Source organism: Adiantum capillus-veneris, chromosome 10 (genome assembly GCF_014529385.1).
Source record: "Adiantum capillus-veneris isolate H3 chromosome 10, ASM1452938v2, whole genome shotgun sequence".
Classification (NCBI taxonomy): Eukaryota; Viridiplantae; Streptophyta; class Polypodiopsida; order Polypodiales; family Pteridaceae; genus Adiantum; species Adiantum capillus-veneris.
In genome coordinates this window covers 110737825-110765298 of record NC_140940.1, presented here as the reverse complement: position 1 = coordinate 110765298, position 27474 = coordinate 110737825, and the positions used below count along the sequence as shown (strand labels likewise).

Sequence of the window (27474 nt, the reverse complement as noted above, 5' to 3'; positions counted from 1 at the left end):
GATCCATTCTTACACCATCCTTTGAGACTATGTGGCCCAGAAAGTCGATCTCTTCGAGGAAGAATTCACTTTTCTTAGGATTGACAAGTAACCTGTGACTGCGCAGCTCTTCGAACACAATGGTCAAGTGACGCCTATGCTCCTCTTCATTCTTCGAATACACAATCATGTCATCGAAGAATGTTCCAACAAACTGTTGATGCGAGCGGAAAATCCGGTCCATCATTCTGTTGAACGTGGCTGGAGCATTTGTTAGCCCAAACGGCATCACTAGAAACTCATAAAGACCAAATGTCGTTCTAAACGCAGTCTTGTGCACATCCTCTGGGCTTATACGAATCTGATGGTACCCACTCTTCAGGTCTATCCTGCTGAAAATTGCAGCACCCTCTAAACGATCGAGAATATCATCAATGCGAGGAATAGGAAACCTATTCTTGATGGTATTCTTATTCAACGCACGGTAATCAATACACATGCGCCATGAGCCGTCCTTCTTCTGCACTAGGAGCACTGGGGAGCAAAAGGGTGAAGAACTAGGCTGAATCAGCCCCTTCTCTAATAACTCCTCAACCTGGCCCATAATCTCTTTCTGCTGTGCCGCACTAACCCTGTAGGGAGGTCTATTTGGTGGGCTACACCCTGGCACCAAATCTATCCGATGGTCCTCAGGTCTCTCTGGCGGTAATTGCGACGGTAATGAATCAGAAAAACAGTCACTAAACTTTTGCAAAAATGCTAACCTTTCTTTATCTAACACAGATAAATTTGATTGATCCCTATCTGAGACATCACGTGCAAAAATCAAGTACACAGAAAGATGATTCTTTATTACAGAAGTGATAGCAGAAGCAGATACAATAGGGACTGACTCTCCTTTAAGCTTTACATCCAAGATGTGAGTTTTGCCCCTATGCTGTACAGTGATCTTTTTGTTGTAGGCATCCAAGACTCCATGCACTCGGAACATCCACGGGATCCCCAACAAGGCGTCACAACCTTCCAGCGGCATGATGTAAAACTCTTCAGTGTCCACATACGACTGAATATGCAGACGCAGTTTTCCAATGATGGGAGTAACACACTCTGAGTGGCCAGGACATGCCAACCCTGCCTCTGCTGTGTACCCCATCTCTTCAGCTTTGATGCCGAGCTTCATAGCTAACTCTGGTGAGATAAAGTTGGCTTTGGCACCTGGATCAAAGAAGATGAGTGCCGTCTGATCCCTAACTTTACCCCATGCCCTGCATAACTCACTGGCATCTGTGTTGGGTCTGTCACCCACCATGTCTGGCACTAAACCTGCCGTGGATTTTGGCTTCTTGCCTTTCTGGTCTTCTTTATCCTCTGAGTCAGCTGGCCTTTTCCTTTGTGGACAATTGATAGAAAAGTGACTAGGCTGCTCGCATATAAAGCATTTGTTCTCAGCCATTAGAACCTTCTTTTCCTCGAGCGACTTGCGCACAAAAGGCTTCCTTTTCTGTTTCTTTGCTTGCGCTCCAGAAGTCCCAGCTGAATCCTTGTCCTTGGTGGCCTTTTCTGACCCCTGTGACGCATCAGGAGCCGTCTTCACAAAGGGCTTCTTCGCTGAATTTTTCTTTTGCTGCCCTCCTTTATCACTGCTCGGAAATCCACTGTCCTCTCCTTTCAACAGGGCAAGACCAGTGTTCGCAACTTCCATAAGCTGAGTAAGGGTAGCCACTCTATTCTTTGTACAGTAATCGCGAAGCCCTTTAGGCAGCCCACAACAATACTTCTCTATCTGCTCTGTCAATGGCACAAATCTGTAGGAGGTCACTGAGAGTAATGCTTTACAAAACCTCCTATTGTACTCCAGCAAGCTCTTGCACGAAGCTGCTGTAAGCTGGTGCCAATCTGTCAGGACATCGGCTTCAAATTCATTTGATAGCCAAGCAGATGCAAACATTTGCTTGAAGTAAACCCAAGTGGCGGGTGCCTGTCCTTGCATTAACAATGTCGTCCACCATGTAAGCGCATTGTCCTTTAAGAAAGTGGCAGCTTTCCTGACCTTCGAGGCCTCTGTAAAATTCCCTCCCGCATAAGCTGTATCAAACTGCTGGAGGAAAGTGAGTGCCTTTGTCTTGTCCTCGAAACCACTGAAGGTACTGAACTTTACCGCTGCACCACCTTCTTTGTAAGCCTTCGGCTTCTCTAGTGCCCCCAAATTGTCATACGGAATGGTCTGCAACATGGGCACTGTACTAGGCATGATCGGCACGTGTTGGCCATTCACATTTTGCGTCAGAGGTGCGATATCTGGCTGCTGTCCAGAAAAACCAGCCATGCCAAAATGAGCCTGTGGCACCCCAAACTGGCCCTGGTTGCCGTGGAAACCTTGCTGCATGCCGATAGTACCATACATGGGGTTGGGCATGATGCCTTGCATACCCCCGAACACTGTTCCTGGCATGTACGGCTGACTTCCAGACGCATAACCAGCCATACTTTGGAACACTGATCCACCCCCGAAATACCCAGGATGTACCGTGGGTGGTGGAAAAACTGAGTGCATAGCCTGGTATCCAGCTCCCTGTCCATTCAAGACAGCATGCTCGCTCTGAAAGGTGGCGGGCTGAACTGGCATAACCTGTGGAATAGGCGTTCTAGCCACCTGTTCAAGTACGGGAGGAACCTGCTTTGGAGCCCCCGACTCCGCAACATGTGAGTGTTCCCTTTCCTCCTGCGCCTCATGAAGTACCTGGGCTTGAGCTTCAACAAGCTCCGTACGCGGCGTAGGTTGCCTATTTTGCTGTTGCACTGGTGGCGCTTGTAAGAATTCCATAAACCTCGGATTCTGCACCAGTTGCGAAAAGACATTCACCGCGGCAACTAACTGAGTCTTAAACGCATCATCCTCAAGTTGCCCTGTCATAAAGCCCTGTACTACTGGAGAGACATTCACGTTGACAGGAGGTACAGACTGACGGGGCCGTGAGCTCTCGCCAATCTCAAAAACCATAGGAATCTCCTGCCTGTCCTTTGGAGAGGAACCCTCTTCCATAATTCCCTTCCCCTTGTCGGCCATAGTGTAATCCCCGCGTTCTTGCACTGTGTGTCTTTACCCTGAACAATCCAGGCTCACTCTTTGAGGAAAAAGTGATTGATATCCCGGCGATGGAACCATGAAACCGGCCCGTAGGGCGGTAGGCGTTGGCTTTCACCCGAAATTCTTTACTTTATACACACACACAGAGCACTTTGCAAAGAGAACCTGCGACGGGAGTTAACACTTCAACTCACAAACGGCTCGGAAGCTAGAATGCTCCGAGCAGACGCCGACAACCTGTAGGCCCCAAAATTGGCGCCCCTTTCGGTATTTCTTTATTCTTTAGGAGGGTAAATTACAAGGTAAGGTCCTGGGAATCCTTCACGTGTATCCACCTAGATACCATTTGATTTGGCCAAATTTCGGCAGCATAACAACCCCAAAACTTGCGCGAAACCAATTCCCCTGCTGGAACTCGCTTGCACTATCGTATACCCTCTGATTCCTGTCCAAAAACAGTAAATTCAGCACGCTGTATTTACTGGTTTTTGCCCTGTTTTCAGCCCCAAACAGTCCCCTAACTGTCCTTTGCCAGTGGGGCACGATTCCCAATGATCCTGGCGTCCGTATGGCTGAAAAACAGTCAAATTACAGCGCATACACAGCGCTGATTTTGCACCTGTACGGTGAGGTTATGACCCTCACCAGTGCCTGCTTTGGAGCAGCAGTTAGCTACCCCTGTTCCTGCTCAAGGAGGCTCTTGCCTCAGCACAAAAGCATGAACCCACACAACTGTACATCAATCAAATGAGTAGCCCTCTTGTGGGGCATCACATAACTGCACGTAGGGGAGAAAGAGAGCAGTATGTAGCGTGCGGGGCATCACTCCCGTCACCATATTGTGCATAGAGGGCAAGGTAAGCATTCCATAGCTTCTGTACCTGTTACAATCCGCCTGTGGCTGAAAATAGCGCCCCCTTTGATGATATGCAGCTCGTTTTTGCCTCCCAGAGTGGCAGAATCGCTCACAAGCTGACACGTCGCCTAGTTTCCGAGTTTGGGCTTTCCCTGCTAAAAATATCTCAACTGGTGCGTCAGTTGACTTCGCGGCAGAGTTGTAAAGTGTTCCCCTAGTCATACCGAAGGTAATGACGCGAACACATTTCGTGGCCCAAAATAGCAGTTCCCTAAATTTTAGGAGATGCTTCCGTTGGGCTCCCACTGGTCTTCTGACCATCTATCCTCATTGGGACCGCATCCAAAAATGCAATGTGGCCCAACTGTCGGATACTTTTTGTTGGTAGTCCCACCTTGACTTTACGCCTTAATTGAGTTCACTTCCTAGTATCCACCAACTTGCTAAGTGCAACGGGGGGACCTATATGATCTTGCTATGAGCCTAGACATCCTCTTACCATACGAATTCCAGTGCCGACCACTTCCCGTCTGCGGGTGAATCTACCGTTCACATTGGCCATACAATGTCCGACCGTTTGCTACTTCAAAAAGAGGGTCTCAAAATAAATAAAATAAACCCCATTGGAAAGAAACCAACAACCAAGGTTAGCAGTTGCCACATCTCTGTGACATGGTTAATAACTGCCACGTCCTCGTGACAGAAAGACTATGTTGTGCGTTACACAGCCGTTGCGGGAAAAGGTTATAACTGAATGCCACTGTCCACCTTTTACGGGTCACCGCGGCATTGCTACCACCATGAAGGGGTAGAGAGATACTTCTTTTGGCCGAGACTCAAAAAAGATGTGGAAGAGTTGTGCGCAGTACGCCAGAAGGTCAAGTTTGACAGGCATAAGGCACAGGGATTGTTACAGCCTTTACCCATACCCACCCGCCCCGGGGAAAATATTGAAATGGATTTCATTTTTGATCTCACGAGAACACAAAATGATCGCGATGATTTTCCGATTACATGGCACGTCTGAGACAATTGTCTCCGACAGAGACCCAAGATTTATGAGTTTGTTTTTGAAGGCAATTTGGGAGAACATTGGCACGCGGTTGCAGTTCTCGTCATCGTTCCACTTGTAGACTGACGGGCAATCTGAGATTGCCAATTCAGTGGTTTTAGATTTATTGAAGTCTTGTATCTCGGATCAGAAGACTCAATGGGAAAAGAACTTACCTTTGGTGGAATTTGCCTACAATAACAAGATACACTCTTCGACGGGGAAGACGTCGTTTCAAGATTGTTGAAAGTGCTGCAAAGGTTCCATCCTTCCTGAGCACGAAAGATTAGATATTTGAAGCGGATGAATATTCGCGAGATTTGGATACGGCTTTTGCCAAGGTTCGCGAGACTTTGCAGAAGTCTCAAGAACGACAGAAAAAGGCAGCGGATCGCCATCGTCGCGACTTGAAACTGAAGGAGGATGATTGGGTGCTCTTACGTTTTGAGAAGGCACGCCTACGAAAGAAAAAGGGAAAGGAGAGGCTTTTTCCAAAGCTTAGTATGCGATACTACGGACCTTTCCAAATCACTGAAAAGATAAATGATGTCTCCTTTCGATTGAAACTGCCAGATACTTGGAGGATTCACAATGCATTCTATGTGAGTCTCTTGAAACCTGTTAAGCGAGATATGTCTGATGATGGGGAGCTTGATGAGCAACCCGAAGTGGAAGAAAACGAGGAGATCCTTGTTCCTAAACAGATTTGGCACATAAGGATACGAAGACTAAAGGTAAAGTCCGAAGTCGGTTCTTGGTTAAGTTCAAGAACTTTCCTGCATTTGATGCGAAGTGGATGGAGGAAGAGGACCTAGCAGATACTCCTCGGATTGTGAAACTTTACCTCGATGTTTTGGTTTAGCATAGTCTACTCCAAACAGAACCTAGAAATTCAGCTTGGCCGAAGATCTGGTGCAGTGGGATGCACAAGAGCGGAGTTACTCCGCTCCTTTGTCAACAGATGCCTTGATTTTGATACTAAAGTCACTGATGTCTCTTTGAGCTTCAGGGATACTGAGAGCTGACAGTATTCAGCTAGATGACTTTATGAAATGGAATTCCTGATAATGATATTGATTTGTTCTTGACTTCTTTTGAGTGCAGGAACTGATAGACAAAATGACTGCAACATTTTGGTCTGATTGATCTCGAATAGACATGGTTGCAATACGGGTTAGTCAATCGGACATCGATGAGGTCCCGATTGGACCTAGATGTGATTGCTAGCTACATTGCTGATAAATCATGGTCTAAGATCCGAATGAATGTTGAATGTCATGTGATGTCCTGTGATGTCTGGTGATGTCCTGTGATGTCGTGTGATGTGACTGTCGATTTTGTACATGTGCTAGATGTGTGTTCCTAGTACGTAGGTACTAACAATCAGTGTCTGCTAAGACGGTTTATGGCTTTTGTCGGTTTTGCAAGCGTAATCGCGGTCGTTTACAATGCTTTCAAGAGGGGGGTATGCCACAAAGTGATGACGTGGCTACGAACAACAAAAACCCTAATTTCTGCCAAAAACTCTAAAATTCCTGCAAACCCTAATTTCCGCCAGAAACCCTAATTTCCGGAAATCGCGGAGGTGGGGGGAAAAATGAGCGACGCAAATCCAGCTTTTGTTACGCAAAGATTTTGGATGAGAGAAAGAGAGTTGAATTGCTTTATTTTAACTCTCATTGAGAGAGAGAGAATTTGCTTTTGATTTCAAGCTTTTGGGGCTCTGCTTTTGGGCATCCCTTGTAACCTTTAAATTAGTGGTGAGGGCCTCACTTCTCAGAGCATCTGGACGCAGAGTCTGAGAGTGAAACCCGAGCCACTCTCTTGTACTTTGAACTCATTAATACAAAAAGAAATACCGAAAGGGGCGCCAGTCTTTGGGGCCAATATCTCTAGGCACGGAACTCCGCCGACGGGCCAGTGCAAATCTATTGTGATCTGTGAATTGTTTTGAAGTGGTTATTTGGTGCTATCGTGATTGATTCTTTACTTGGAGTGTCCAAGTCTGTTACACCTGCTACACTCGGTTTCCCTTGCATTCTTTCGCAACGGCTCATGGCCAAGGAGGACTTTGACGTGATTCTACCTTTCCTCTCTTACATTGACAAAGTCCCGGAGGAAATCCTTCCCGAAAATCCTGCTCCCCGAGAGATTATCACAATACCCGATACCCTCGAACCCGAAATTATTGAGATTCCAGATTCTCCTGTGCCGAAACTCGCCGAAATACCTGTCCCAACTTTGCTCTTCCCATGGAGATTTCATCTCCCACGTACTCTCTCGAACTCCCTAATCCTTCAAAAAGAGAGTACCTGGTTCACATCTCGCAACGCCATTTCGGGTTCTAGAGGTGGTCAGCTTGGCGGATCACCATTCAATGCGAGCAAACAAAGTTACCACATTACGAGTTCCTTTTGACTCATTTTCCATTTGTCGCACACCACATTCCGGCATGTTACGTGGATAACCTCTCCGAGATCCAAACTTTCCACACATTGGTTCTTTTTCACGCTGAGGAAGTCGTGCCAGATTACACTCCACTGACTCCAGAGCTCGACGAGATCGAGGATTTCACGGAGGACGACCTGGCATTTGCCAAGTTCGCGGAGCCACTCCACACACCGCCTACTTTGCCTACAGGTTGGTCTTTTGTAGCCTCGCCTCGATACGAGCTGTGAGCTCGTCATGTCGGACTCAGGGACACAGCAGGGACAGGTGGACGGAGCCGCACTCTTGGCCGCTATTCAACAACAGTTTGAGGCCCAGGCTTCACGACAAGCTGAGTTGGAGTCCATGCTCCAGTCCTTATCAAATGAAGTCAAAGCCCTGACATACCCGACAACTCAGCAGGATGCCAGTTAATACATCATCAGTGCGCGGGGAATATCAAGCCATGCCAGATCCACCTGATGAGGTTAATAATCCTAAACTTAAATATTTATTTCCATTAATCATAGAATCTAATATTAAAAAAAGTGGACATAAAATCCCCCGAACCTTATGATGGTCGACACAATAAGCGGGTGATTGAATAATGGATATTCAAAATGGACAATTATTTCAATAACTTGGACATAACATAACAAAAAAAGTAGCTTTAGCTACTAGCCTCCCGAAAGACACTGCCTTTCTTTGGTGGCAAAATTAGGTTGCCTTAGGAAAACAAGCGCCGACGTGGGCAAAATTCAAGCACGCAATGTACAAAGCCTTTGTGCCAGCAAGTGCTGATTTTCATGCACGTTCTGCGTTGCGCCACTTAAAGCAAACAAGCTCTGTGGCTACTTACATATCTCAATTCCAACGACTGAACTTGGAGATAATGACTATTAGTCCCGACGATAAATTGCACTTTTTTGTCGATGGAACCCTGCGCAATGATGTACACAAGGCAAACCCCCCTACAGTTGAGGATGCCATTTCATATGTGGAATGGTTAGGTGACTTTCGCAGAGACCACTTTCCGCTTGGTCGAGCTGGTGATTGCCGTTTGGTCGCGGATCCCGTACCCCTTTTCGAAACCAGTGTGACGTCTCTTATTCACGCAACAGATCACACAGTGGTTGAAAGTCCTAATCAACTGCTAGTTCTTTGTCCCGATCTAGTGTTTGGAGTCCAGAGTGCAGAATAGTAGACCAAATTTTCAAAATGATCGGTCTAATTTTAATCGACGTCGTCGAGGCCGACAATCTTTTCGGCAAAATTCTTGCTAGGACAGACGTTCGTATGGAAATCAAGCATCAACTTCTACCGCTCCACAACAATCCCAATGATCCATGCTCTTACTCAATGGTGACATTACCTACTCGGAGCCGATTTCACCGTCTTCACTGATCATCAGAGTTTGTGCTACTTGTCATAGAAGCAACTTTCGGAAAAGCAGATGAAGTGGGCTAACATCTTGTTAGAGTTTCACTTCCAGATTGTCTATGTTCAGGGATTGAAAAACTTGGTGGCAGATGCTTTGTCTCGGAAGCCCCTTGTCTTGGCTACTTCAATGATTCATCATAGAAGCTTCGAGAACACGCTTCATCAGTACGCCACGGACCCGGATTTTTCCGATGTATTCACTCGAATACAGAATGGGGAGGTAGTAGCGGAATATTCCATACGGGATACCTACTTGATGAAGAAAACGATGTTATGCGTCACACAGCCGTTGAGGGAAAAGGTTCTGACTGAGTGCCATTGTCCACCTTTTATGGGTCACCGCGGCATCGACACAACCTTGAAAGGTGTGGAGCGTTACTTCTTTTGGCCGTGTAATGTGCAACGGAAGTGAATGTTGAACTTTGCTCAAAATGAGTGCTCCGAACTATGCTCAAGGGTTCCTTTTACTTACGGAAGGGAGAGCCTTCCGTTCCTTTAGTGAGAGAGTGCAAATGATCACAAACAAATGAATGACATTGTGAATGAAGGTGTTGAGACTGAGAGATAGAGAGAGAAGAATACCACACCAAAATGTTGTCAAACCCTCCCCCAAGGACCCCACACTCTATTGAGAGAGCGGTCTAATATTGATTGCACAAATCTCTACAATGGTTTGAATGCAATGGTCTTGCCGATGATGATGACGACGACGAGATGGGCTGAAAACTGAAAACGCTGAGGGCTGAAATCTGCAAATTTTGTATCTGCTGAATTCTGACTCTATGTCGGTGACGACGGCGATGATGACGACATGACGACGTTGCGCTGAAAACGCAGATGCTGAAATCTGCGAATAGCCGGCTGAATCTACAAACGCACGCTGATCTGACCTTGCGGCGAGGATATGCTACGAGAAGGTGAGATCTGCGAGGTTTGGGGCTGCTACTGCGGAGTCTGACTGCTGAAAATGCAAAACGCTGATGCTGATGGGGTACTTGTCGCTGGGAATCTGCAAATGCTGATGGTAGTCTGCAAATGCAAAAACGCTAGGCTGATTTCCTGTGTGTTGCAAAAACGCTAGGGGATCTGTTGTGAATCTGCTAACACCGGGCTGATCTGCAACTGCAAAACGTGCCCTAAAAAGGCACCAAAAGAACAGAACGATAAGGATGAAGACATGCCAGAGAGTTCGAGAGCAACTGAGAACCGTGGAAGAAAAGGCAAGATGAAAACAGGACTGGTTCCAGATTGCATGGATACTGACCCCAGCACGATGGACGAGAGTACAGAACTTTGCCGAGCTTGGGGCAAAGTAAAAGAGCAAGAAGCCCCGATCTTCTTCGATGGAGGAGCCAAGACAACTTAATTTCACCGGAATTGGTGGCGTGGCTCGAGATCACAACCGATCGGATGGGACCACTAGCAGAGGCAGTTCTAGCGGCACCCAGCAGGGATGTAGCCATTACACATTGGCAAAATTTGGTTGCATTGTCAGGGGTATTTGGGGCATGAGGACTTTTACATAATGCCTTTGGAAGGTTGTGATGTTCTCTTGGGAATTTCGTAGTACCACAAGAACAACGCCGTGGTCAACTATCAGGCAAGGAAAGCGACTTTGACCATAGAGAAGGGCAGAACCATTGTACTCGATGTAAAACTTAAGGGTGAGTCTGTCCATATTGTATCGGCTTCGGCTATTTCTAAATTAATGAAATCTAGTTTGTTTGTTTACTCGATCTTTTTGAAAGAGTTGAGTGATGAGGATAGGACAAATATGTTTGAACTTGATAAAGAAGGCCAACTCTAATGCCGATTGCTTCTCAGAGGGCCTACCACTCAAGTTACCACCCGCTCGCCCTGAGGATCATACCATTGATCTAATACCTGGAAGCACACCACCGAACCGGCCACCTTATCGTGTGAGCCGACCCCAGAATGAAGAAATTATGAACCAAGTGAAAGGCCTCTTGAAAAAGGGTCTTGTCCAGCCTAGTACTTCACCATATTGCTCTCCACTGTTGTTGGTTTTGAAGAAAGACGAATCTTGGAGAATGTGCATCGATTATAGATCTCTCAACAAAATCACCATCAAGAACAGATTTTCGATTCCTAGAATCGATGATATATTTGACCGACTTTAGGGATCCTCGTGCTTTAGCAAGATCGACTTGAAAAGTGGATATCAGCAGATTCGAATCGTGACGGGAGACGTCTACAGGACAGCCTTTCGGACGACTTTTGGGTTATTTGAGTTTTTTGTGATGCCTTTTGGCTTAACCAATGCTCCTGCGACATTTAATCGGATGATGGACAGGATTTTTAGAGAGTACAGACTATTTGTTGACACTTTCTTTGACGACGTCATTGTTTTCTCCAAATATGAGGCAGAACATAGAGATCATCTGCTTCAAGTCTTTCAGGCATTACGAAATCACAAGTTGGTGATTAATGTGAAGAAAAGTGAATTTTTCCTACCAGAGATACACTTTTTGGGACACATTGTCTCGGCAGCAAGAGTGCAAATGGATCCAGCCAAGATAGAGACTATCCGCGATTGGCCCAATTTGAAGAATGTCCATGAAGTTAGAAGCTTCTTGGGATTGTGTTCGTACTATAGGCGGTTCATTAGAAAGTTTGGAGAGGTTGCTTCCCCTTTTGTTGAAGAATTCGTACTATAGGCGGTTCATTAGAAAGTTTGCCGAGGTTGCTTTCCCTTTGCATATTTTGACACAAAAAGGAGTGTCTTTCTGGTTCATTAGAAAGTTTGCCGAGGTTGCTTCCCCTTTGCATATTTTGACACAGAAAGGAGTCCCTTTCTCGTGGGGACCCACAAAGGTGACTACCTTTCAGACATTGAAAGAGAAATTGACTACAGGACCAATTTTGACTTTGCCGGACTTGCAGAGTCATTTGAAGTATATTGTGATGCTTGTGGTCGTAGTCTGGGTGCGGTCTTAATGCAAGAAGGCCATGTCATTGCCTATGAAAGCCGATTGTTCTCAAGGCCGGAATTGACAGCACAAATTTATGAAAAAGAGCTTTTGGAGGTTATCCATGCTCTTACTCAGTGGCAACATTACCTACTCGGAGCCGATTTTATGGTCTTCACAGATCACCAGAGTTTACGCTACTTCTTGTGACAGAAGCAGCTATCGGAAAAGCAGAAGCAGTGGGCAAACATCTTGTCACAGTTTCACTTCCAGATTGTCCATGTGCAGGGACATAAGCATTTGGTGGCAGATGCTTTGTCCCGAAAGCCGTTGGCTCTGGCTATTTCCGTGATACATCATAGAAGCTTCGAGGATAGGGTCGATCAGTATGCCACAGATACAAATTTTGCAAATATTTTCACTCGGATACGGAATGCGGAGGTAGTAGCGAGATATTCCATTCGGAATGGCTACTTGATGAAGAAAACGATGTTGTGCGTTACACAACCGTTGAGGGAAAACGTTTTAACCGAATGCCACTGTCCACCATTTACGGGTCACCATGGCATTGCTACCACCTTGAAAGGTGTGGAGAGATACTTCTTTTGGCCGAGACTCAAGAAGGACTTGGACGATTTTGTATGCAGTTGCTTGGTATGCCAGAAGGTCAAGTTTGACACGCATAAAGCATAGGGATTGTTACAGCCTTTACCCATACCCTCCCGTCCCTGGGAAAGTATTGCTATGGATTTCATTTTTGATCTCCCGAAAATACAGAGTGGGCACGATGATATTTGGACTATTATTGATAGATTTAGCAGGCAAGCTCATTTCATTCCAGTGAAGAAGACAGTCAAGCCGGATCATTTAGCAAGACTGTTCATTGCCCAGATATTAAGATTACATGGCATGCCTGAGACAATTGTCTCTGACAGAGATCCCCAATTCACGAGTTTGTTTTGGAAGGCTATTTGGGAGAACATTGGCACGCGGTTGCAGTTCTCGTCATCTTTCCACCCGCAGACAGATGGCAATCAGAGATTGCAAATTTAGTCGTACTGGATTTATTGAAGTCTTACATCTCGGGTCAAAAGACTCAATGGGAAAAGTATTTGCCCTTAGTGGAATTTGCCTACAATAACACGATTCACTCTTCGACGGGGAAGGCACCTTTTGAGATTCTTGAAGGTGCTACGAAGGTTCCACCTTTCCTAAAAACGAAAGATAAGATTTTTGAAGCCGACTAGTACACACGAGACTTGGACACTGCTTTAGCCAAGGTCCAGGAGGCTTTGGAGAAATCTCAAGAAAGACATAAAAAGGCAGCAGATCGACATCCTCGCGATTTGAAATTAAAGGAGAACGATTGGGTGCTCTTACGTTTTGAGAAGGCACGCTTGAGAAAGAAAAAGGGAAAGGAGCAGCTTTTTTCAAAGCTCAACATGAGATACTATGGACCTTTCCAGATAAAAGAAAAAATAAATGATGTCTCCTTTAGACTGAAGCTGCCCGATACTTGGAAGATGCACAATGCTTTTCATGTGAGTCTCCTGAAGCCTTTTAAAGGCGATGGGCCCCATGATGGGGAGCCATATGAGCAACCCGAAGTGGAGGAAAACGATGTAAGGTGCAGCGGAATGATTGTTTGCGCTTTGCTCAAGATGAGTGCTCCGAACTGTGCTCAAGGTTCCTTTTGTTCTTATGGAAGGTAGAGCCTTCCGTTCTTGGTGAGAAGATGCTATGATCACATACAAAGTGAATGGACACTATGCGTGCAAGTGTATGAGACTGAGAGATAGAGAAAGAAGAGAGATACGACACCAGAGACGTTGTAAAACCCTCCTCCGAAGGCCCCACTCTCGTCGGCGAGAGTGGTCTACTTATTGATTGCACAAAGTGGTATAATGACGATGCAATGGACTGATGCAATCTGGGACTATGCCGGTGACCACGACGGTGATGACGATGACGACTTTAGGGCTGAAATCGGTGGTCTTCTATCTGCTGAATTTCGGGGCTGTTTCAGTGGCTGAAAATGACTGTTTTGGCTGCGTTTTCGAGGACTGAAAATGGGGGTTCTTCTGCAACCAATGGGCTGAATCTGCTACCTCCTATGCATGCTGAAAACGCTGAGTTTTCTGCTGCAAAACAGGCTGGAAATGAAAACGCTGAGGCTGCCTGCTGTAGTTGCTATGAAAATCAAAAACGCTAATGCATCTGCTGCATTCTCGGCTGAAAACCAAAAACGCTACTGCCTGTTGCTAGCGTTAATGAATTTCTGAGGTTCTGAAGGTGATAGCGATGCCTAGCAAGAAACGCTAGGGCTTGACTGTTGACGGCGATGATGCAAGGGCTGAAATCGCCAAGGATCTTGGGGTACTGCCGGGGAGGTCCAAAAACGCTAGGTTGATGGGTTCTTGCTGAGAAGGTGCCTGTTGAGCATGTGCTCTTGCTGCCTCTTCTGCTAGAAAGTGCTAACTTGGGTTTGCTTATATAGTAACTTAGCAAAATTGCCCTTCCTACTTTTGTTGGGAAGTCACTTAAATTAATAAGTGAAAAATACCAAAAATAGGGAAATAGACTAAATGCAGGGTTGAATGTGTCGCGTGACAAACGAGGAGATACTTATTCGAGAGCAAATATTGGCACATAAGAATAGAAAGGTAAAAGGTAAAATGATTAGGCGGTTCTTAGTTAAATTCAAGAACTATCCCGCATTGGATGCGAAGTGGATGGAGGAGGAGGAACTGGCAGATACTCCTCAAATTGTGAACCTTTACCTTGAAGCATTTGGTTTAGCAAAATGGTAAAAGGTAAAATGATTAGGCGGTTCTTAGTTAAATTCAAGAACTATCCCGCATTGGATGCGAAGTGGATGGAGGAGGAGGAACCGGCAGATGCTCCTCAAATTGTGAACCTTTACCTTGAAGCATGGTCTATTCCAAATCGAACCCCGAACTCAGCTTGGGCGGAATTTGGTGCAGCGGGTATGCACAAGAGGGGAGTCGCTCCACTCCTTTGTCAACAGATTGCCCCGATTTTTGATACTAAAGTCACTGATATCTCTTTTGAGTTTCAAGGATACTATAAGCTGACAGTATTCTACTGTATGACTTTATGAACTGGATTTCCCAATAATATGATATTAATTTGTACTTGACTTGTTTAAGTGCAAGAACTGATAGACAAAATGACTGCAGCATTTCGGTCTGATACGATCTCTATAGACATGATTGCAGGATTAGTTAATGGGGCATCTATGAGCTCCCAACTCAATCTAGATGCGTTTGCTAAATACTTTGCCGATTAATCATGGTCTGAGATCAAATGAATTTTGAATGTGATTTGTCATGTGATGTGACTGTCGATTGGTACATGTGCTAGATGTGTTTTCCTAGTGCGTTGGTACTAACAGTCAGTGTCTGCTAAGACAGTTTATGGCCTTTGTCTGTTTTGCAGGCGTAATCGAGGGCGATTACAATGCTTTCAAGAGGGGGGTATGTCACAAACTGGTGACGTGTCATTGGCCCTAGACAAGGGTGGCAGCAGATACACACACACCTTGGCCAGCTCCTAGAAAACCCGCAGAAATGCTGACGTGGCATGTCGTACGGCCTCTTGGATTTGGCAACGTGATTTCCGCTAACAGGCTGACGTGGCTGAGCGTACGGACTTCCGTGATTACGTGCAGCAGTACGGAAACTTGCTTTTTGCACAAGAGAAACTCTATGCAAGCTTTTGGAAGAGCTTTTGGATAAATTGCTTTATTTTCAGGGCTTTTAAAAACTGAATATTTTTGGGACTCTACTTTTGGCATCCCTTGTAATCAATAAATAGATGGGTTGGGCTCTCACAACTCAGAGCATCTAGACGTAGAGTCTGAGAGTGAGAACCCTCCCACTCCCTTGTACTTTAAACTCAGATTAATACAAAAAGAAATACCGAAGGGGGCGCTAGTCGTTGAGGCCAATATCTCTAGGCACGGAACTCCACCGGGCCGTGTCAAATCAATTGTAAACTGTGAACTGTTTTGAAGTGAATCTTTGTTGTGTCGCGGTAGAATCTTGACTTGGAGTGTCCAAGTTTGTTACAAACATCCTCAGTGAAGAGTCTCTTGAAGGTAGAAAACTTGATACTGATTTTGGCTAGGATGCTTGTTACCCCTTGCTAGCTCTCTTGGCTCTAGGGGAGGGATTGGGAAGGAACTCGAGGAGAGGTGGCTGATTGGGGAGTAGAGAGGGGAGAAGCTGAAAAGGATGGTGAGGTTAAATGATAGCCTAAGTTACTGAGTGAAGGCAAGGTACACAGGCCTGGGAAGGTAGTGGTAGAGGAGTGGAGGACTTCTACTCAGTACGAAGGGGTTTCGCCATCTCTGATAGGACTTGAAAGGACTCTGGACTCGCACGGGTGTCTCTAGACTGCCTTGTGTGGGTCATACATGAGCACCTCTAGACCGACCCACTTGGCCTAATCTGGCTCTATTAGTCCACTAGTTGGACAACAGGGATGAGTCAATCGAAATGGGCCGAGCCAACCAGCTAGAACTAGTCGACCAAGTCAAGCAGATCCCACTAGTTGGAACTAGTGACCACGACCGAGTGAGATTTCTTTTGAGTTCCCACCAAGTGTGCTCAATGCTCTTCAGTGGGTTCACTTAGTGCAATGTGTACAATACCTCACTCAAATGCAGCAACTATGAGGCAACAAGTGAAATGACAATGAAATGACAGGAATAATAATAGCATAAACTGAACCATGAGCAAGTGTAGACTCAATATCTGTTCAACCAAAGAGTCCTCTTAGTGTATACATATGCCTAGTCGGCAGCACTCTTGGCTCCTCACCAAGGACCAATCAGATAGAAAGGGGTGCAGAGGCTAAGTAGTGTAGTGCATGGAGGTGTGCTAGTGCTGTGCCACAAGGGTGGACTCTTAACAAAACTGATTCCTTTCCACTTAAGCTAGCTACCACTTATATACAATGGCAAACATTTGTCACACAAGCAAAATATCTCCTCCAATAGGATAAGTGGTATATGATGGATGGCACGGCCACGGTGACTACTGACTAGTACTCCATCTCCTCAGCGCTGCACAAAGGGTCCGCTAGTCTAGACTCTAGTGTAAGTCTAGATCAGCAGGGTCAGACTAGTCTAGACTCTAGTGTGAGCCTAGACTACTAGGGGGCCCGTTGGTAGGCTCTAGAGGTAGTCCCTACAGGTGGGTTACAATGGGGGAGGGAGATCAGTAGTGCCCCTTTATCGCCTCTTGCCAATGAGGGGGAGTCACATCCTCAATCTCTACAATCCGAGCATGAAATCCACTACTGTAACCATTGGGAGAGGGATGTTGTGAGATGTCTCTCCCAACCAACCTAATCAATGTGTCCTTGGCGCCCCTCAGAGTCCCAAACAAAGAACTTCCAAATCAATGACTGACCTATAGAGTCCTAGACATCCTGAGCCTGCTCACAATATTTGTATTTTTGTAGTGGACCTTCTCTAGGAGCTTTCACGGCAGCCTTGCTATACACGTTAGCCTGCTACACTCACCTATTCCATACTGATCGAAAACCTTGAGCCATGGGCTTGAGGAAAGAGAGCCTGGCTGCACACAACAGTGGAAGTGGCAAGTCAGACATATGATGCTATTCCATTATGCTCGATGAAAGACAGTGACACGGTTTTAAACTTCCCTGAGCATGCTAACAATATATGCATCTCTTTGTGGTAAACCTGCTCTTAACAGCTCTCATGGCAGCCTTGCGATGCTAGCAAAGAGAAGCCTTCTGCTTGACCCACTACACTCATCCAACTCCGCTAAGAAATACCATGATAGTTTCTCCAATTGATATCAGCATCACTAGCCAACAATATCTGTCCAGATCCTGACACAACAGATTTAGAATAGGCAATGAGTATTCAGCAAAAAACAAAGTATCATCTGCATACTCCTGATCAAGTAAACAAGCTCCCTCCCATAGGAGGAGGGGAAAACTAAGTCCTCTAATCTGTGGTATTTGGCGTCGCAAATAAGAGAACATGAACACGGAAAAAAACCAAAAAAGATATGGTGCCAGCCTGTCAGGGGCCAACCCCACTGCACAGAGTGCAACAACTGGATTGACTCTCCAACAAAGCCCCCAGACTCCTGACTCACACACACCATACAGAAACTAATAATTCCAAGCTCAAGATCAGGCAGGCTTCTCATAAGCTATTGTATACTTCATTTGGCCATACTTCCCTACTAGTAGGTACAGCAGTTGGGTGTATTACAGTGCTTGATGCCATGGCAAGCCCCCATACATCATTTCTCAGGCCTCCGTACTACGTAGCGCCTCCTGACTTTACACAGGTATGTCCTCACAGCCTAGAAATAAATTTACCGCATGTGGCTACGAAAAGAGATGGGACTCATCTCAGGAAACACACAAATCAACATTTGCACAAATTTCGTCCAGCTTTGTTAGTTCAGTCCATTTACAAGCACCCTAGAGTAAACATACATCCAGTTCTTGCTACATATACAATAAAACCTGCTGCATACAGAAGGAGAACTTTTAAAAAGCAGCCTTAGCTTCTGAAAAATACAGGCAGCATAGAGTCTTACCTAAGCCTTTGAAGGGAGGCTGCTGGCAGAGAAGAAAAATAACTGCAAAACCAATACAATTTGAAAAAGATCAAGCAGCATGCATTTAAGCCTCAACAACAAGAAAACTATGAAGTATCAGAAGTTCCAGCTCTTAGAACACGTCAGAGCTCTTTCTCTATTGGAAAGTGACCACTGCCAAACAAATCGAAAGCAGGCAAACGGTTATTCCACAAAGATGTCTCAGATGTTACCACACAGCTCATATTGATTAAAGCATCTTTCCAAATTGCTTCTGAACTTTCACTTGCAAGATTGCACTTAGCATAAGCTTCAACTAAATGGGATACAACCTCTCTGGTCAATCTACTAAACTTCCAATAATGCTTCAGCACAAAGGTGCAGGTAGTATCCTTGATACCAAGTGAGTTTGAGAGGCAAATGATTTTCAGAAGCAGATAGGAGGCAAGTAACCTTCCAAATGTTTTTCTCGCCAACTGATTCCTTTTAATATCGACATAAGATTTCTCTCATAGTAAATCCACGTACTAGGGAGATCTCGGAACTGCAAGGAAAATATCAGGAGTGGCTACACCGAAAAAAATTAAGGTTGAAACAAAACTAACTCGAAAATTACAACATGAATTTGTTTTTTTTGCTCTATTGCGCACCACATCAATCTAAATTAGCAAAAAAACTCGAAACAAACAGGTCCCAGGCATTCATTCCTGAAAACTTGGTTAAAACTGCTACGGATATCAGCATTCTGAATGATTGACAAATCTGGTTGATTCTCATCCTTGAAGCTACTGTGACCTAATAGGACCCACCTTCAAAGGCACCATGTTTGTACAATAGCTTTGGTAGCTTGAAGCAAATATATTATTTGAATTGAGGCATTCTTTCAAGTTGAGTAGCTGGGGAAACGGTTTTTAAATGCAGAGACTTGTATGTACATGCAGTTCTGCCATTTTCCCGTTCCAGGTCTTTTCACAAACATGGTGCATCTTTCCACCATCGTCAGAAAATGTAAATTTTAGATCAAAAATGATTGGCAACCTTAAATCAAATTCCAAAATTCGAACTTATTTTGAGCATGGTAAAGGTCATAATGAAACCAAAGTTAGAGAGAACAAACACAGAATAAAGCAGGTGAGAACTATAATTGAGGCCTTCATCAGCAAGGTAAATGTGACTTTTTAAGGAATAAGGGAGAGATGTTTTGCACTAGATTAAAGCACACAAAGAAGAAAGACTAGGAAGAAAACCTGTAAATAATAACAAATACCAAGCTGCCAAACGCCTGTCCAGCAAGGTAGCCAAGAGCATCAAAACACCCTGTGGATGAACATGCTGGACTCATTGAAAACAGGGGAAAATACGACCTTAATCATAAATTTCAGTCAGTATACTTTTCCAAACTGTATTATGGCATACCTTTGCATAAAGAAGGCCATCTCCCACTAAGGCCTCGTAGCTTTGACACTTCCTCCACTGTCCAAAAACACAAAAGATTTGAGAAATGCACATTGGTTAACATCCAAAGCTCCTTGAGAGCTCAACCAGAAACCACTTTCTAAGGATATAATGATAGAATTGACGCGTACTATCCTTGCTTTTTTGTGTAAGCGAATTTCTCTGCAAATATTATCATTTGCGAGTACCATTTATGCATTCGTTTTGAATTTCTATTTAAGTCCAGCAGAAGATAGGAATATGGCAGCAAGAGTAGACAATATAGGGAAAGCGAGAGGGAAAATGCAAGACCATAGGACCGACCCTGTTTAAAAACCACTAAAAACCGACCCCGTTTAAAAATGCAAGGCCTTAGGACCAACCCTATTTAATAACCGCTAAAAGTAGTCAGAAGTTGGATTTTTGGATAGCATGTCGTGACTCATACCTCAATTAACAAAAGTGTGCATCGAGAAATGTTCAATCAAATAACACGACTAAGCTCCAAAGTACTAATATCAAATTGAGAAGGGATACTAAATAGATTATAGTAGATACTAAAGACAAAGCCTGCTAGGTAGTAGATATGAAAACATGAAAACAAACATTGAATGAAACATGGCTGTAGAGTCTGGACTCTAGATTGCAGCATGCATGAGTCGTGACTAGTCTACGCATCTCCAACATCCTCAAGGACAGGGCCCTCTTCCTCCACCTCCTCCTCATCATCATCCGCATGTCGTGCTCATCCTGGGAACTAGGGCCAGCAACATCCCCCGAGCTTGTCACTCTGTTGATGGTAAGGGCAGAGCAACCTCTTCCTCCTCTTGGGTTTCCTTCTTTCTCCTTGTTTAGCATTTCCAATGCAATCTCATCTTCTCGTAGCCTTGTTCTTTGACCTTGTTGATAAGGCACCAAATTAGCCTAAATGTATAGAAACTACTCTATACATTTTGGGAGTAACTTACTTGTCCTCACTATTTGGATAAGAGAAGAAGTACTCCAATTTCTCACAAGGGATGCACACATAGTGACATGAAACGGGAAATGGAAACAAGACTGGAAAGGCCATCTAAGTTGGAAATGGTTTGCTCTTTGCAATCGAATGGATTAGAAACGGACTATTAGAGTTATAATTTGTATGTGACCTTCAAAAAATTCATTAAGAAGCGGCACAAAAGAAACAAGAAACAACTGACCTTGGAAAAACAGAGTTTCCAATCCGATACGCCCAGAAACAGAGTTTCCTTGTAACTATGGATACACAAGTTTCTTGTGAGAGCACCTTGATCACCAAGTGCAACAAATCAGGTGTACCGCTCCAAATGTCTTCCAATATTTGACACCTGGATGCATTCTTTCCTCCTTTTTCCCATTTTGTCGAGCAAATGAACTTGGTTCAAACTTGTATGTAACAAGTTCGTCACATAGAGTGCCTTGCTAGGAAGCTAGGGACGTGGGGACACTGTCCCAGGATTGGGGATGTGAGGAGACGAGATTTCCAAAACCGCCGAACAAATTTCAAGTGAGGATGCTAGGGATGGCCAACGAGGGACAAGGCAGTCGAGTACGGCCAAGTGGAGACAGTCAACAGTGTTTGACCAGTTTTAACAATTCAAAAAGTAGCCTTTGTGACCTTTTTAAGGACAAGTTATAGGATTGTTTCACTTTTTTTTTTGGGGTGTGTGTGTGGGGGTGGGTTGGGGTTTTTTTTTTTTTTTTTTTTGGGAGGGGGGGAGGGGGCACCACGAGCCAACGGAAAAAGAACAGACTAAACAACTTTAAGCATTTCAAATAACGACTGAACTGAAAGAGATGCACGACACGAGACGAGGAGTGGCACAGATCCACCCCAAGAGAGCATTGGCCCCAAATCTTGGCGCCCCTCTCGGTATTTCTTTATATTGCTTGAACTCACTACATCGCTGGTACTCCATCCTCTACGCCTCCACACGTAGCATAGTTTTTCCATACGTCAATCACACGTCGAACGCACACAGGTACGGAATACGGAATAAGTACGGATCAGACCACCTGAAATTCGACATGTCAGTCTTCACATAGCCTACTACATAAGATGCTACATACTACACCACCATGTTTAAAACTTTATACACAAAGACAAAACCATAGAAACTTTAGAAATTAGAATTTAGAGACTAGCTTGTTGCTCAATTTGCACACGTGACACGAGTGATGGTATAGTCACTAGTGGGTAGACCAAATTCCAATCAGACTTCAGTCAATGACCATGTGTCAATCAGGCATGTAGACAGAGAATAAAAAGTGGAGAGATGGTGCCTCTAAGTAATGAAGTAACCTCCATAAGGAGTCAAGACTGTAGAAGTAGGCCAAAAAACATTTAGGAGTGTAGTCTCTTGAAGGCTGAATCCAAAACATAAGTAGAGACTACAGGCTAGAATCTAAACTGTAGAGTCAACAGTGAACACCATACGGTATAGGTAAATGTCCAAAACCATGGTCCATAAGCAGGCGGCCAGACGGAGTGAGCTCTAACTCTCACCATAGCTCACATCCTCATCGTCATAAGCAATCATCCTCGTCCTCGTTCTCATCCTCATCCTCATCACCACCAACTGAGCATGATGCTCCAATATGACTAGTACCAGCAATGGAAATAGGCTCTTCGCATCTGTAGTACTCTCTGCAATGGCCTCCTGAATCTCTTGCAAGGCAAGCAAGCGGTCCTCATCTTTTCCCTTATTGAGCATTTCCAATGTGACCTCCATTCTCTCATAGCCGCGCTCTTTGATTTTGAATATGAGCCTCGAGTTCGTGTGTATGTACACAAGCTTCTCTGTATGAGATGGGAGTAGCCTATTTCTTCTCTTGGTATGAATGAGAGAGAAGGTGCTCCAATTTCTCACATGGAGAAGCACATGTCCCTTGCAAAAGCACCCTCAAAGCAAGAGCTTGCAAAGCAGGTGTGCAAGCCCCAAAAGTTGCCCACCATTTCACTCCCTCTTGCATCCTATTTGAATCCTTTGCAATTGGATGAGCAAATGACTTGCTTTCAGCTTTATAAATGTCACTCATCAAATAGGGTGCCTTGCAAGGTCAAATCATCCTTGGTGTACCTGTCCAAGAATGTTATCCATCCTTCATGCACCTCGCCATCACTTTCTTGCCCTCTTCCTCGCTATATAGGATGCAACATGTATCCAACAGCATGTAACTGTGTGTGCAACGTATTCCATCTTTCAATGCGTAGATCCCTAATCTTTCTCATCGCTACCATGAGATCCGTATCCCTATTAGCCAAACGGAGAATTTTCAAATTCGGAGCACAAATTTTCAAAATCAGCCTGACCTCTTGCCAAAAGGATGCATTAAACACAATGTTCGAGACCTCGGTAGCCTTTTCAGTCTTGGACCTCTTCATCTTCACAAATTTGTCATTGATCATAAGCTTGTGTATACCTTGCATGCATCTCTGATTTTAAAATTTTGTGCTCCGCTCCCTCTTAATCTTCACAAATTTGTCATCAATCATAAGCTTGTGCATACCTTGCATGTATCTCTCATCCACAAGATTGGCCAACATAATAAAGTAGTACGCAAATCGAGTGGCTGACGGCTTCACCAAGTCCTTCTTGCTAAGTTGCCGAAACAATGCCAACACAGTAGACTTTCTTGTCACAAATGTGACAATCTTTGTTGCATCCTCAAGCACTTTTGCAACCCAACCAATATGTCCAATGTCCTCAAACAAAAGGTCCAAGTAATGGCAAGCACATCTGGTAAAAAAATGTATTTCCACTCCCTTCCAATCATCTCCCCATCACCAACACAATTGGTTGCATTGTCCATGCATACCTGCACAACATTTGTTGGGCCAACATCTCTCATATCTTGTTTGAGATGCTTAAAAACGAATTCCCATGTCTTTGTTTCCCCAGATGTGTCTACAGCTTTCAAAAACACTGACCCATGAATAGAGCATGCAAGAAAGTTAATGATAGGCCTGCCCCTAGTGTCAGACCATCCATCACACACATTAGAGCATCCATATCTTTTCCATTTCTCGCACACACCCATAATCTCAGTCTTTACGCATTTGACCTCCTCATTCAATTCTGTGGTGCGCAAAGCATGATAAGAGGGAGGAACATACGAAGGACATGCTTGTGCAATAGCTTTCACCATCTGCAAAAAGTAAGGACTCCTTACTTTCCATGTAGGAACATCCTCAGCATAAAAAAACCTGCACAAGGCTTGGTCTGCTTGCTTCCGTGCTTGCAAGCCAAATGCACTTGCCAAACCCCCTTGAGCAACCTTTCTCTTCTTGCTTCAGGACCCCACATTGGACTTGGAAGAGCCACTTACATTAGTCGTTCCCTTAGCATGCGTACTCATTGAAGCACCTCCTTGAGCTTGAGAGGCATCTCCTTCCAAATCAATGACCAATGCATCTACAAAAGCAGCTCTGTCTTCTCCCTCTGGCCTTGCATCTGCATGCAATCTTCTGACAATCTCTACAACATCGGTTGGGGCCTCATCACATGGCCTCCCACACCATGGCCAACAATGCCCAAAATATGTGCACTAATACGCAAAGGGCCATCGTCCTATGAATGCCCGCAAAAACACATATTGCCACTCAGGATGCTTGGTTTGGCCCATCTGCAAACTTGCAAAGCATTTGGCTTGGAAGATGGAGCAGCGAGCTTGAGCCTTGGAGTGCTCTATGTCTTGGTGGGAGAAGTTGAAGGCAAGAGAGAGTGAGATCCGAGGGCCAAGACTCGAGAGGATGGGCTGGCCGCTGCCCAAACTTCATCACACGCTCTCTGAAGCCTTGACAAGTTGTGGTCTATGAAGCAGCCAAAGCGGCAAAATGCAACCCTCAAGTGGTCAATAACCCTGCAACCTTTGTGAGGACATCAACACCCCTTCACCTCGCTCTATCACTACATATATGTACACTCCCCTCCCATTTTGCCATTTTGTTTGGATTGTACACTAAGGTTTGCTAATCACACCATGAGTACACCATTGTTGTCTTTTGCTAATATGACTACATATTTCTTCTCTCTTTTTTGCAAATTAGTTATCAATGTGTTGGTCTCTAAATGTAGATCATATATGCCAAAATAATTTCCAAAAAACGGTCAACTTTAAATTTCAGTTTTTCTCCCAGTCCTCGGGGAGGCCTTTTCCCATGTCCCTGTGCCCTTCCCCTGTCCCATGTTTCTATGTCCTTAGTATACCTCTGTATGAGAGACATTAGCCTTCATGGACCTCTCTTTCATTACCTGTAATCTTGGCTAGCCATACTGGATGCAATACAAAGGCTACAGCATGCAAGGGAGAATGCATCATTTTCCGTCTACCTACACCAATATCCTTAATCCTTTGCATACATCTTCAAAGCACTCCTTCGCGCTCTCAATAATATGATCAGTCATCTCATATGAAAGTCCCATGATCGTACCTTCTCTATCCAAGACAAAGGATCTTTAGAAAAGGTTTAAGGTTCCATTTGTGAAAAAGTGATCATGTGACGTGCCCAACTGGAAAGGGATGGCCGAAAGGACAAGAGAAACCGATCTCAAAAGAAGTTTAGTAACTTGTAGATTTAGGTGAGAAGCCTTGGGGGGGGGGGGGGGGGGGGGGGGGGGGGGGGGGGGGGGGGGGTTTAGCTGTTACAGGCTTGGACACTCTAAGCGAGAATTCAATAACAACACACGATCAGAAACTGCAAAATCACTAAACTCGAAGAGAGAGAGAGAGAGAGAGAGAGAGAGAGGAGAGAGAGGAGAGAGAGACGGCACGGCAGGGCATGGCAGAGTCCTGTGCCCAGATGCACTGGTCCCAAAGACCGGTGCCCCTTCTGGTATTTCTTTATTATTACGAATGGCAACAGTACAACTCCCGAGAGTCCTCTGCTCTCACACTCGACGTCCAGATCCTCTGCAGAGTGAGGCCCAGGGGCGCTTAGAAACAGTACAAGGGATGCCTAAAAGCAGAGTCCCAAAATCTCTTCACCCAAAAGTATCTACGTCACACCCTCCGTCCACTTTAAGTGGACAATGCATAAGTAAAAGAGAGCAGCCCAAAACTAGGCGGAATTCTTTGATAAAAGTGATCTCATCCTCTTTCTCAATATGGCACAAAAGCAGCCAGCTCTCTTTCTGAGTGATCCCATCTTGCCCCCATCTTTGGTGCCCCTGTTCAGCCCCTATCTTTGCCGAATAAGTACCAACAGCTCTCTATTCTTGCAGGGCTTCCAGTACTGTAGAAGTAGCCTCTTTCTTCCTTGCTGGAGGCTGTTGTAGAAGGTGCCAGCTGCTGCAGATTTCACCCAAGAAGATGAAGATTTCGAGCCCTCCTACTGCTGCCCAAAGCATCCTGAGAGATGTCATTTCGAAAGGGGAGTTCCTTCGCAAAGAAAGATTCATCCATCACGAAAAGTGGCTGTTTTTCGTTGTTTTCAGCCCATAGTGAATCACCTTGGCATTGGGCCAAAATGTGAGCGGTCTTTTTCTAAAAGCTTGAATGCATCATATTTGCACGAGAACAATCATATAAAGTACTGAGTTAGAATAAAAGTGCAAAAATAATGTGACACAGTGTTGTGCATGCGCTATTTTTAGTAAGCGACATAGATTTTCTATGTAAAAATAGTTTTACAAGAAGTAGAAGTAGAAAGGCTTCTTAGATAAACTTGGAATGTAATAAGGGGATAGGAGTGAGAGAGTGTTTTCATCAGCAAGGGTCGTTCTGTACAAGAGGGGCAGCAAGAAGGTGCTGCAAAGAAGAGGGTAGAACCTTCAGTCTTGATGGAGAGCCATAGCTAAGGCATTTAGACATGATTTTGAGGCTTGGTTGAGGGTGTATCTCTTCCTTTTTCATTCCCAAGTTGGCATTGAATGCTCTATGTACAAGCATCTACATAGAAGGTGATTTTTTTGTAGTCTCTTTGCTGTGAAGAAAAGGAGATCTCTCTTTCATTGTGTACATACATCTTATAATCAATCATGAGTTAACATTTTCTTGGTGTTTTTTCTTTTTCATCAACATTGAAGTTGGGTTGATTGTACTGATCACGATTTGTCTGTGATGATCACGATTAAGAGCGCTAATAAGAAAACGAATTTTGCATTCAAATTGCTGATCTTTTAGTGCTAGAGGGAGGGTTGGGCAAGAAGCACAGTAGCCATGGAGTTTTACAATAGAAAGTTTTGAAACATTTCAAGAGGTTTCAGTCCATGTTTCAAATGCCATTCAAGAGGTTTCATAAAGAACTTCAATCTAAATGTTGACAGATATATCTAGACACTAAATGACCATGCACATGCATAACATAACAATGTAAAATGTGAATTAAGTGTATCATGTGGTAAAGAACTCGTGGCTTACTTTGAGACTTGAAACTTCAGATAGACCAGATCGGAATGTAAAAATAAAGATTACATCACTGGGGAAACAAATTCAAACCCTCTTGGTAACCTATGGCCCTAAAGGTTGAGAACGCAAGAGGGTGATAACAATAGGAGTATTTAGAATGGCATGGCTTAGAGAAATGTAGACGTTAATATCCAAGAAAGTCCTCAACAGAGTTTTGAGAACCAAGGCAAGTGGAGACTTTTCCTTGGGCATAATTACTTAGCTTAATAAATGAGATGTTGAATTACGGT

At 44.6% G+C, this 27474-nt stretch overlaps 1 protein-coding gene across 2 annotated transcripts in view; it reads right to left on the bottom strand.

Annotated features, from left to right (window-relative positions):
* LOC147449455 (uncharacterized) overlaps positions 1 to 27474 on the bottom strand; it is an 87643-nt gene that overhangs the window by 42729 nt on the left and 17440 nt on the right. The window contains exons 2-4 of one of the 2 annotated variants that reach the window (XM_086521901.1): positions 19799 to 19855; positions 19630 to 19714; positions 18383 to 18424 (exon numbers count right to left, since the gene is read on the bottom strand). In XM_086521901.1, coding sequence (XP_086378027.1) covers positions 18383 to 18424; positions 19630 to 19714; positions 19799 to 19855 — 184 coding nt within the window. The remainder of the gene's footprint in view (positions 1 to 18382; positions 18425 to 19629; positions 19715 to 19798; positions 19856 to 27474) is intronic. The other variant, XM_086521902.1, reaches the window with a different exon arrangement.